Raw genomic sequence first — 13,360 nt, forward strand, 5'->3', positions numbered from 1 at the left:
TTTTGCTTTTCCAATGGTCTTTCCCTCCACTCTGACCACAATAGCATAGCACAAGCAATGCATTTTGTTCATCATATTAACTATTAAAATTGTGTAGGGAAATCTCAGGTACTGCTTATATATAAACAAAGTCAATCACAAAGATTGTTTTGTCATCCTGTGACTTGGTTCACCATAATTAGGATCTTCACTGTCTTTACCTTCAGTCTCACTCCCTATTTCGTTCCTTTGAAATCAACAAACTCCTTTGCTAGGACACTGTCCTCCTTTCCCTACCCTTTAATCCATTTAGCCCCATTTTGGTAACTAGAGGGAAAAGGTTTTTTTTGTTATCTGGATTAAAATTTACCTGTCAGTTTAAGGTTAAAACTGCTATCCTGGTAGGCCTCCAAACCTTAATTCTGATGGTGTCTTTTGATCCTATGCAAAGTCGTCATCCATTCATTTGCCAGTCTTCAGCTCTTGACTGACTATCTAAACAGCAGCCTGATTATCTAAACCTTCCTCCTTGATCACATACTTTTTTGCTTTTCTCCCACTGAATCACCAGTTCCTCAAAATGGCACCAGGTTCCCATGAAGGTTCCTCACCATCCCTAACTAGAATGGAGCTCCCATCTACCAGCCACAGGATCATATTTAAAATATTATGAATTCCACAATCATGTCCTGAGATGTTATAGGTTCATATGGGTAGAAGAGGTATAAAGGTCAATTAAGTCATCACTTTCATTTTACAGATAAGGAAATGACAACCTAGAGAGGTTAAACAATTTGTCCAGGGTCATGCAGACAGAATCATCCCTGTATTGTTCTTTTACTGAGAATTAAGTGACTTAATGCTTCATATTTGCATTATTTAATTAGAGAAATATATAAACTTTATCCTTCTAAGTCATAGTAGACCTTGCATCACATAAGTACTTTATCAATGCTCTCATCTTTCAAGAGTTTTTGCTATGTGGAATAAGGGTGTATTCCACGCATCTTATCACTAATAGAAATTCACAACATTCTTATGTACTACTAAAAACTCCAGGATTAGAAATGTCATAAACCATTGGATCTATGAAACATCAATGATTTTTTACTCATGTGAACTGCTTCATTCAATATGGTTTCCATGTTCATGAAAGGACTTTTATAGCAAGAAATCTCAAATCAGATTGTACAAGTTACCCTTCTATTCATCAAAAGGCAGTCAAGAAAAAGATCTCTTCAAATGTCTTTATTTGCCTCACAGCTACGAGTCTTGTGATTTAAACTTATTGTGAGGAAACGGAAAATGACCCAGTATCATGTTGATGGTTAAGTCTTTCGCCTGGAAACATGGTCGTAGATGACAACTTGTAGGTAGAGGTCTGTTTGGATAGGAGTCCTAGTAGAATTATCCCCTGGGTGAAGCTGAAACACAAATCATATACATCATGAGCACTCAAAGAATGCTTCCTTTCATTTCATTCTTAAATATTAGAGAAATCAACAACTTATGGGTTTAGAAATATTGCAATTTTTTTCCTTTAGAAGCTTTTTGGCTCAGAGGATGGGCAATTTGGATTTTGAGGTTGTGACTTACAACTCAAGATGTCCCTTTGCCCCCTAGCATGATGAGGTAATGGAATAGGATTTCATGGCAGCCTGTGGGATTATTTCAGAAAAAGTAAGGTAAGATATATCCTAGGACTAGAAAAGATTAGATGGACTTTTGTACTTTTAGCTTAGAGATGGAAATTGCATAGTTTGCTAGCTTCCTTTTTGCTTTTGCTATAAGGGTGGAAGATCAGGGCAAAGGAGTTAAAAATCAGAGAAAAGTGTTCATTATTGGGTTGAGATGAAAAAAGATTCTGGTGAGAGAACTGAGAAATAGACAAGCAAGAAAGATATCCTTCGAGAGACAACAGTCTCAGACAAAGCATGGACTTCATAGTTTAGAACACAAGATTAGGTGAATTAAGACACTGAATGCCACCTTGTGGCTGCATATCCCATATGAGGAAACTACCATTAAAGGTGAACAAAATTTTAGCCACCCCACAAAGAACCCACAGCAAGTCATTGTTCAGTTGTATCTGACTCTTCATGACCCCATGCACCATGATGTCCATGGAGTTTTCTTGGAAAAGGTACTGGAGTGGTTTGCCATTTCCTTATACAGTAAATTAAGGTAAATAGGGTTAAGTAACTTGCCCAGGGTCATAATGTGGCTCCGATGTTCCTAACTCTGGGTCCAGTGCTCTAATCACTGAGAAATCTAGCTACTTCTTCAGTACTCACAAATATTATTTGGAAATACTAAGAGCCTCTAGTGTCATATTGCTGAAGCATCATCATTTAGAACAGGGTCTCTTATCCCCCCTCCCTCTCTTTTTGGTCATGGACCCCTTTGGCAGTCATTCTGGCCCTGGAACCTTGTGAGAATAATGTTTTTAAATGCATAAAATAAAATACATAGGATTAAATGGAAAAATTACATTGAAAATTACAATGAAATTATCAAAATACCTATAAAGCAGATTGTAGTATAGTAATACATCTAGCAGTGAGCCACAAAAACCTAGTAATTTCAAGTAGTGATGAATATATAAAGTATATTTCAAAGTATCAGCAAAGACTACAGTATGATAAGAAAATATCTGTGATTTCTTTTGTGACAGTCACAAGTTCTTCTTGCATTATTGTTTTTTGCCTATAATACATAATCAAAGAAAATGCTAAATTTTAGTTGGAGGTTAGTGAAAATAAGGCTGTAGAAAAGATCTACATTTTTCTCATCTAAGCTCATGAGCCGCTGAAATCTAGTCACAGTTGCCTTAGGAGTCTGTGGAACCCATGTGAAGACCCATCGATTTAGAGAGATTCACAGGCATATATTTACATGTGGTTTCATGCTGGGTATTCTGTAGATGGAATTCAGTCTTCATATTCTAAAAATTTAAAATTTAAGATGGCCATACACAGCCTACATCTAGAAAAACTATCAATTAAAAAAATTCAAATAATCCATTAACATTCTATCCACTGTCACTTGTCTCTTTTTGTCCCTGACTATCTTGAGTTTGTTTATTTTCTTGTATTTATAAATTTTGTATTTTCAAAGACTCGACTTCTAGTTTTGGTTATCTGTTATATAGCCTTTTTGGTTTCCAATATAACTATATATTTTAGTTTTTAAGATTTCCTTTTTTTCTTTTCTTTTCTTTTTTGCTTATTGTGGCTTTGCTGGATTCCTAGTTCAGATTATTAACATTCTCTTTTTCTACTTTATCAATGTATATTTTCATGTTGTGAAAGAGCAATCAGAACAAAAGGGAAAAGCCATGAGAAAGAAAAATAAGAGAAAACAGTGAGCCATGATTCACATTCAGACTCACAGTTCATTCTCTGGATATGGATAGCATTTTCCGTCATAAGTCCTTTGGAACCGTCTTAGATCCTTGCATCGCTCAAAAAAGCTAAGTCTATCAAAGTCAGTCATCACACAATGTGTCTGTTACTGTGTATAATGTTCTGGTTCTGCTCATGTCACTCAGTATCAGTTCATCTAAGTCTTTCCAGGTTTTTCTGAAGTCTACCTGCTCATCATTTCTTATAGCATGAGCGTTTCATTATATTCATATACCACAACTTGTTCAGCCATTCCCTAATTGATGGGAATTTCCAATTCTTGGTCACCACAAAAAAGCTGTTATAAATATTTTCGTACATACTTTCCCCTCTTTTTATGAACACTTTGGGAAAAAGTTCTATTAGAGGTATTACTGAATCAAAGGGCATACAAAATTTTATAACCCTCTGGCACAGTTCCAAATTGCTCTCCAGAAGGGTTGGATCAGTTCACAACTCCATCACCAATGCATTAGTGTCCCACTTTTCCCACACTCCCTCCAAAATTTATCATTTTCCTGTGTTGTCATATTACCCAGTCTGATTTGTGTTAATGTGGTATTTCAGCGTTGTTTTAATTTGCATTTCTCTAATCGATAGTGATTTAGAGCATTTTTTTATGTGACTATAGATAGTTGAGATTTTTTCATCTGAAAATTGCCTGTTCATATCCTTTTTGATTCAGTTCTCTCTATATTTTAGAAATGAGGTCTTTATCAGAGCAACTTTCTACTTCCCTTTTAATCTTGGCTGAACTGGTTTTGTGTAAAGACTTTTTAATTTAATCAAAATTATCCATTTTACCTTTTATAATGTTCTCTATTTCTTGAGTTTGTTCATAAATTCTTCTGTTCTCCATAGATCTGACAGGTATACTACTATTCCCTAAGGAGTTGTTTTCTTCAGTAAGATTTTGTTTCCCTTTTTTCTAATTTGTTAATTTTCCATTATAACTTTCTTATATTTTTTTTTTATTTTTTTTTTATTTTTTATTTTTTTATTTAGCTTTTAACATTCATTTTCACAAAATTTTGGGTTACAAATTTTTCCCCTTTTCTCCCCTCCCCCCCCAAACGCCAAGCATTCTAATTGCCCCTATGACCAATCTGCTCTCTCTTCTATCATCCCTCTCTGCCCTTGTCTCTGTCTTCTCTAGGGCCAGATAGCTTTCTATACCCCTTTACCTGTATTTCTTATTTCCTAGTGGTAAGAACATTACAGTTGATCCTAACACTTTGAGTTCCAACTTCTTTTCCTCCCTCCCTCTCCACCCCTTCCCTTTGGAAGGCAAGCAATTCAATATAGGCCAAATCTGTGTAGTTTTGCAAATGACTTCCATACTAGTTGTGTTGTATAGGACTAACTATATTTCCCTCCATCCTATCCTGTCCCCCATTACTTCTATTCTCTTTTGATCCTATCCCTCCCCATGAGTGTTGACCTCGGATTGCATTCTCCTCCCCATGCCCTCCCTTCTATCATCCCCCCCCACTCTGCTTATCCCCTTATCCTCCACTTTCCTGTATTGTAAGATAGGTTTTCATACCAAGATGAGTAGGCATTTTATTCTTTCCTTTAGTGGAATGTGATGAGAGTAGACTTCATGTTTTTCTCTCACCTCCCCTCTTTATCCCTCCACTAATGAGTCTTTTGCTTGCCTCTTTTATGAGAGATAATTTGCCCCATTCAATTCTCCCTTTCTCCTCCCAATATCTTTCTCTCTCACTGCTTGATTTCATTTTTTTTTTTAAGATATGATCCCATCCTCTTCAATTCACTCTGTGCACTCTGTCTCTATGTGTGTGTGCGTGTGTGCATGTGTGTGTGTGTAATCCCACCCAGTACCCAGATACTGAAATGTTTCAAGAGTTACAAATATTGTCTTTTCATGTAGGAATGTAAACAGTTCAACTTTAGTAAGTCCCTTATGACTTCTCTTTGCTGTTCACCTTTTCATGGTTCTCTTCATTCTTGTGTTTGGAAGTCAAATTTTCTTTTCAGCTCTGGTCTTTTCATCAAGAATGCTTGAAAATCCTCTATTTCATTGAAAGACCAATTTTTCCCCTGAAGTATTATACTCAGTTTTGCTGGGTAGGTGATTCTTGGTTTTAGTCCTAGTTCCTTTGACTTCTGGAATATCCTATTCCATGCCCTTCGATCCCTTAATGTAGAAGCTGCTAGATCTTGTGTTATCCTGATTGTATTTCCACAATACTTGAATTGTTTCTTTCTAGCTGCTTGCAATATTTTCTCTTTCACCTGGGAGTTCTGGAATTTGGCCACAATGTTCCTAGGAGTTTCTCTTTTTGGATCTCTTTCATGTGGTGTTCTGTGGATTCCTTGAATATTTATTTTGCCCTCTGGTTCTAGAATCTCAGGGCAGTTTTCATTGATAATTTCATGAAAGATGATGTCTAGGCTCTTCTTTTGATCATGGCTTTCAGGTAGTCCCATAATTTTTAAATTGTCTCTCCTGGATCTATTTTCAAGGTCAGTTGTTTTTCCAATGAGATATTTCACATTATCTTCCATTTTTCCATTCCTCTGGCTTTGTTCTGTGATTTCTTGCTTTCTCATAGAGTCCTTAGCCTCCATCTGTGCCATTCTAATTTTGAAAGAACTATTTTCTTCAGTGAGCTTTTGAATCTCCTTTTCCATTTGGCTAATTCTGCTTTTGAAAGCATTCTTCTCCTCATTGGCTTTTTGAAGCTCTTTTGCCAATTGAGTTAGGCTAGTTTTCAAGGTGTTATTTTCTTCAACATTTTTTTGGGTCTCCTTTAGCAGGGAGCTGATTTGCTGTTCATGCTTTGACTTCATGTCTCTCATTTCTCTTCCCAGCTTTTCCTCCACCTCTCTAACTTGATTTTCAAAATTCTTTTTGAGCTCTTCCATGGCCTGAGCCCATTGAGTGGGCTGGGACACAGAAGCCTTGATTTCTGTGTCTTTGCCTGATGGTAAGCATTGTTCTTCCTCATCAGAAAGGAAGGGAGGAAATGCCTGTTCCCCAAGAAAGTAACCTTCTATAGTCTTATTTCTTTTCCCTTTTCTGGGCATTTTCCCAGCCAGTGACTTGACCTCTGAATATTTTCCTCACACCCACCTCACCTCCTGATCCTCCCAGCCAGTGTTTGGGGTCTGAGATTCAAATGCTGCTTCCAGCCTCAGGGCTTTGGGCGGGGGCAGGGCTGCTATTCAGTGTGAGATTAAATTCAGATGCTCAGGTGAGGGCAGGGCTGCCTCTCAGGCTCAGTTCCCTCAGGGAGTTTATGCACAGACCTTCAACAATGGATCCAGGCTCCTGCCTGCTTGGAGAGCCCTGGTCTGCCGCTGTCCCTCAGCTTCTGTCTCCAGAGGGGGCCTGAGCCATGGGGGCACCCCACTCCCCCCTCGACCCGCCAAAGGGACTCTCTCACCGACCCCCGTCACCTGTGGGTGGAGGTACTTGTGCGGCCGCTGGAGATCCCGTCCCTGAAGCCCGCTCGGATCTGTTCCTCTCGGTGCCGCGGCCACGGCAGGGCTGTACTCAGCTCCCAGTCCCGGCGCCCAGTCCGCAGCACGAAGGACCTTTTACGAGAGGTTTGCAGGTCTCTCCGGAACAGAAATCTCCCTCGCTCCAATGTTCTGTGGCCTCTGGGTGCAGAATTCGCCGTGAGTTACTTCTTTGTAGTTGTTCTATGGGTTGTGGGTTCGGAGCTATGTGTATGTGCGTCTTTCTACTACGCCATCTTGGCTCCGCCCCCCCATTATAACTTTCTTACCTAGCTCTTTTTTCTCTACTGCTCTCATTTGGCTTTAAAAATAATTTTTAAAAATCACAATCTCTTTTTTCAAATGCTTATCTATTCTAGGAATTCTTGTGGGATGTGTGCCCAAAGCACATTTTTCTTTGAGACTTTGCTTGTAGATATTTTGAGTTATTCTCTTCTGTTTGTGACAGCTTCTCTGTCATCATAATAGTTCTTAATGGTGATAACTCTTTTTTTTGGTTCATCTTTCCCAGACTACTTCTTGACATCTAGTTGTATGTCAATGCTGGGCTCTGCACAGTTTTGGGGAGGGGACCTGAGCTGTCTGAGGTCTGCATGCCCTGAGTTTCTGTCTTTTTACATCCTTCTGTTGCTTCAACAGTCCAGGTTGAGACCGTGTAAGCTTTCAGTTTTCCCCAGGTCATGTAATCCAGGGTGAGATCTGTTCATTGCCCTCCTGATTTGAGCTCTACAGGTTCTTGATCCAGGCTTGGGTTTGTCCTTGGGTGAAAGTTTCAGCAGACTGCTGCTGAACTCAGTCACTGTTAGCTTACTGAGAGACACTGCAGGTTCAAAGTTGTTGAACTGTTGGCTCCCCTTTGTTCTGGGGCTCCTGCAGATTCTGGGCTAAAAGCTAGACTTGAGTCACCGCTCCACTTATCAGAGTCACAAAGGTAAGTTTCAGGAACTTGTTTCTTGCTTCAGTACACACCTAGGATCCACATTCAGGATTGCTCCTCTCTGTTCTGAATCTGTGACCGAGAACTGGGTAGCAGGCAACATACTTGCCAAATTGTATCCATACTTGTTCCCGGGGGGACCTCTGAGATCTCTTTCTCCTTTGGTGTCCTGTCTTGGTCCCCCTTCAATCTCTGTGCACTGGAAGGCTCTGTGCCATATGCCTCTGGGCAGACCCTCCCTCCAGTTTTAAAGACATTCCTAAAATTTGTCTAAGCTGCTCTGGGCTGGAAAAACAACTCACTTTTTCTTGGTTTTCTTTGTCAGAATGTGATCTCATGCATTTTCTAGGTTATTGTGGAGATGGGATACTGGAGAGCTAGGCTCTAATGTTGCTTTTCATGCCACCATCTTGCCTCCACCTCCCAAAGTTATTGTTCAAACTAATTCTAGTTGAGTCTCTAGGGTTCTCTAAATATATCTTTATACTAAATACAGGCAAAAGTGATAATTTTACTTCTTCTCTGCTTGTAGTTATTTCCTCAATTTTCTAAAAGTCTCATTGTTCATAGTTAGAATTTCTAATATGCTTCCAAATAGAAATGGTAATAACAATGGACATCCTGGTCTCTTTGCTATTCAATCATTCAGTCATTTCCAACTCTTTGTGACCTCATGAACCATATCACACCAGGACCTTGAACCCTTCACTACCTTTCAAAGTCCAAGTTCATGTTCGTTGTTTTCATGACACTTATCTATCCATCTCATGCTCTGTTGTCCCATTTTCTTTTGCCTTCAATTTCTCTCAATTATCAAGGACATTCCCAATGAGTCTTATCTTATTACACAGCCCAAGTATTTAAGTTTCAGCTTCAGTATCTGACCCACCAGTGAATAGCTTGAATCAATTTCTTTAAGTATTGACTGATTTAATCTCCTTGCTGTGCAAGGGATTATTAAGTTTCCCCCATCACCACAATTCAAAAACATTGATTCCGCAGTGCTCAGTTTTCCTTATAGTCCAACTCTCACAGTCACACATTGCTACTGGAAAAGCCATTGTTTTTTACTATACTTTGACTGTATGGATCTTTGTCAGCAAGGTCATGTCTCTGTTTTTACTACGTTTTCCAGATACTGCTAAAGTCTAGCTTCAGCTTTAGAATAATATCTTTGATTTCTTCATTTGTTGTGAATTCTTTTTTTTCTCTCAATCTGATATTGTAATTTGGCTTTCCTTTTTCATTTTGTTAATCAAATTGGCAAATGATTTATCTGTTCTTTGTTTTAACCCCATTCTCTCAGCTCCTAGTTTTATTTATCCTTTTAATATTTACATTTTTGTTAGTTTTCTTCCTTTAAAAAAGCTTCATTACCATTTCATTGATCTTTGTTGGTGCTGAGGCAAGTATTCAGAAATATGAGTTTTATTCTAAGTTTTGTTTTGGATGCATCATGAAAATTTTGTTTTTTTGTCAGATCTTTAATGAAATTATCTATTATTCCTATGATTATTCTTGGAATCACTAATTCTGTAAGATTAAGTTAGTCTTCAGTTGATTTTCAATCTTATCTTCAATAGATCTTTATGTAACTTTTATTGTATTCTGGTTAGTAGAGGATGTGTTTGAGATTGGTATGCCCATGGTTAATTTCTTTTACAGGTGTCATGCACAACTGAGAAATATGAATATTTTTTCCTATTCTCATTCAAAAATTTCCAGAAATCTATCATATCAAGTCAACAGGCATTTATTAAACATTGACTATATGCCAGGCACCGTGATAAGTACTGGGGATACAAAGAAGGATAAAAACAGCCCTTGCTCTCAAAAGCACAGTCCAGTGAAGGAGATAAATAAGCTAACAGCTCTGTGCAAACAAGATAAATACAGGATGAACTGTAGATAATTAATAGAGAAAAGGCATTAGAATTAATAGGCACTGGAAGAGGCTTCTTGTGGAATGTAGGATTCTAGCTGAGACTTGGAAGGAAGAAGGTGAAAGCAAAGAGGTGGAAATACTGGAATGGGAGACAAGCAGTGAAAATGCGTGGAGTGCATATCTAACTTTTCAGGTCCTAAATTTCTTTCTTATTTAGTTGTAAATCTTTTTTCTAGCTTCATCTGAAAGGGTTACACTGAGGTATCTCACTATTACAATTTTACTTCTTTATCTGCCTATAACATTTAACTTTTAAAAAGTGTTTGTACACCATGTTATTTGGTGCATGTGTTATATATTGAAACTAATTCACTGCCTATAGCAGTAGGGTCAAACATGTGGATCATAGGCCACAGGTTGTCTGCTACACTCCAAACCAGATTAAAATGTAATTGGGAACATTTAACAAAATAAATTAAATATAATAAAACGTAGATAACATTTTAATTTAAAACTAAGTTAATATGTAATCTACAGGAATCTTTATGTATGGAATATTGGCCCCCTGTTTCTTTTTTTTTTTCATTTTTTAATCAATTTTAATAGATTTAGAGTTTGAAAGGCTCTTGGAAATTACCTTCTTTTCAGATGAGGAGACAGATATACCCAGAGAGATGAAGTGACTTGTCCAAAGCCACATAGGCAGTAAACAGTAGAATCAAGATTTGAACACAGTTCAAATACTCTTTTGACTACACTATGCTACTTGATATATGTTTAAAAATCAAGCACTCAAATATATTTCCCCTAAGTCTTTCCACCCACAACATAACTACTATCCTGTGGGGTTTTTTATTATCTTTGAACATCTGACCTAGGACTAAAAATTAAGGTCAAGGAAATCGCTACTACCATTCATTGTGGCTGCCAAGATGCTACTAGTATCTAGTAAGTTTCTAGAATGCAGCCAGCAATCTTCATTATTAAATGTGCTACTTCTTACTCCATCCAGTAAACTCCTTTCTCCCATTTGTCCTATCTTGCTTCCCTGCCCATCTAACTATAAAATATTTATAGTGTGGCCCCCTGTTTCTATTTGAGTTTTACATCACTGCTCTATATTGTCTTCCATCAAAATATAGTTTCCCTATTTACTTCTTTTAATTAAGTTCATTTTTGCTATGACCTTGTCCAAGATAACGATTGCTAAAATTATTACTGTCATTGTCATTTATTAGGTTAAGGCATGATAGGTATTGTTCCAAAACTTATTTTAACTTTGAGTTTTTGTGTTTTAAGTATACTTCCTGTAAACAATGTATAGTTTGCCTTGTTTCCAATTCATTCTGCTCTCTTATTCCATTTTATGGGTTAATATATCCCATTCCAAATCACAGTTATGATCATTAGCTGTATATTTCCCTTCTTCCTGTTTCCCTCTTTGCTTTCTTTTTTCAATTTCCCTGCTTAGGGTTTCATTTTGCTTCTTATTAGTGAATCTACCCTCAAGTTCCCCATTTCCCCTTTCTCTGTTTCCTCCTGTTTCCCTATTTGGCTGAATGTCTCTCTTCAGCAAACTTTATGTGCATATGTATGTACGTGCATGTTCTACAAGTCTTTGACCAATTCAGATGAAAGTGAGACTCACCAACATCAGCCTCCCCTACCTCTTCCACATTCATAGACTTCTACTTGTATATACTGATTATGAGAGTTACGCTCCCCTGTCATCCTCTCCCACTCCATTTCTTTCATTTCCTCTCTTTGTCTTTTCAAAATCATTAAAAAAGAACAAAACCACTCCCATACCTTCTGTCTTATTTGATTCATTTGACTGTCATCTCCCTGAAATGAGGAACTATGTCTTTGTTAAAAAAAAAAAAATTTGGGAGCAGAGCCAAGATGGAGGAGTAAAAAGATGCATATACTCTAGTATATGCCCCACAGCCCACAAAATACCTGTAAAAAATGACTCTCAACAAATTCTAGAGCAGCAGAAGCCACACAACAACTGAGCAAAAGAGGTTTCCAGCCAAAGTTAACCTGGAAGGCTGACAGGAAAGGTCTATCTCATGGGACGCTGAGTGGAGCAGAGCCCAGCCCTGGCCACACGGCACTGGGAGGAACAGGACCTGAACAGACCTCTGGGGCAGATTTCCCAGCAGGGAGGGTCCCAGATTCCTCAACCCACAAGCGACAAAGAAACCTCCAAAGGTCAATGTGGGAGGGCTTTCCCAGCTGGATGAGAGGGGAATGGGGTTCCTCCAGCAATAGCCTCAGGCAATGGCAGCAGCACACTACAGACAGCTATGGTGGCCAGGAAGCAACCTGGGTCCACTGTCCAGGCAGCTCAGCTTTTACCTTAAGGGATGGAAGGGCTTGGAATATGATATTCCAAAAGTTAAAGGAACTGGGATTTAAACCAAGAATCACCTACCCAGCAAAACTGAGTATAATACTTCAAGGGAATAAATGGTCATTCAATGATATAGAGGACTTTCAAGCATTCATGATGAAAAGACCAGAACTGAAGAGAAAATTTGACTTTCAAACACAAGCATCAAGGGAAGCATGAAAAGATAAACAGGAAAGAGAAATCATAAAAGACTTTCTAAAGCTGAACTGTTTACATTCCTACATGGAAAGAGAATATTTGCAACTCTTGAGACTTTTCTCAATATTTCTGTGGAGGGATTGTACACACATACACACATACACACACAGTACAGGTTGAGTTGAATCAGAAGAGATGATATCCACAAAAAAAAAAATAAAATAAGAATTAAGGGGTGAGAGAGAAAAATGCTGGGAGAAGAAAGGGAGAAATGGAATGGGGAAGGCTATAACTCATAAAAGAGATAAGAAAAATCTTGTTCAATTGAGGAGAAAAGGGAGAAGGGGAGGGGGAAAAGTGAAGCTTACTCTCTTCACCTATGGCTTAAGGAGGGAATAACATGCTCACGAAATTTGATATGATAATCTATCTTATACTACAGGAAAGTAGGGGAGGAGGCTACAAGTGGGGTGAGGGGAATGATAGAGGGGAGGGCCAATGGGAGAAGGGAGTGACTAGAAATAAACACTTTTAGGAAGGGACAAGGTCCAACGAGGGAATAAAAAAATAAGGGGGGATAGAGTAGGATAGAGGGCAATATAGTTAGCATTGCACAACATGATTATTATGGAAGTCTTTTGCAAAATGACACATATTTAGTCTATATTGAATTGTTTGCCTTTTCAGTGGGGATGGGGAGGGAGGGAGAGAAGTTGGAATTCAAAATATTAGAAACGAATATTGAGAATTATTATTGCATATAATCTGGAAATAAGAAACACAAGTAATGGGGTATAGAAATGTATCTTGCCCTACAAGAAAAGAGAGAAGATGGGGATAAAGGAAAGGTGGGGTGTGATAGAAGGGATGGTACATTGAGGGAAGGGGTAATCTGTATTAGGGGGTAGGAGGAGGGGAGAGATAGGGAGAGAAATTCAACATGTTACAAAGTGATGTAAAAGCAATTACTATCAAAACAACTGATTGAATTAATTACTGAGACTAAATCAGAGACATCTTTAGTTTGGGGAAAAGAATTTTAGTCTAAGTTTCCTAGAGGCAGGTAACCTTGGGTAAAATTTGGCATTGATGGAAAAGTTAAGGTTTTAATG

At 38.2% G+C, this 13,360-nt stretch overlaps 1 protein-coding gene across 3 annotated transcripts in view; it reads right to left on the reverse strand.

Moving 5' to 3' along the window:
* Positions 1-1,212: 1,212 nt before the first annotated feature.
* CFAP299 (cilia and flagella associated protein 299) overlaps positions 1,213-13,360 on the reverse strand; it is a 423,854-nt gene continuing 411,706 nt past the window's right edge. For all 3 annotated transcript variants that reach the window (XM_072623233.1, XM_072623231.1, XM_072623230.1), the window contains one exon: positions 1,213-1,403. In XM_072623233.1, coding sequence (XP_072479334.1) covers positions 1,265-1,403 — 139 coding nt within the window. In that variant the 3' untranslated portion in view covers positions 1,213-1,264. The remainder of the gene's footprint in view (positions 1,404-13,360) is intronic.

This window comes from Notamacropus eugenii, chromosome 7, assembly GCF_028372415.1.
Source record: "Notamacropus eugenii isolate mMacEug1 chromosome 7, mMacEug1.pri_v2, whole genome shotgun sequence".
NCBI lineage: Eukaryota > Metazoa > Chordata > Mammalia > Diprotodontia > Macropodidae > Notamacropus > Notamacropus eugenii.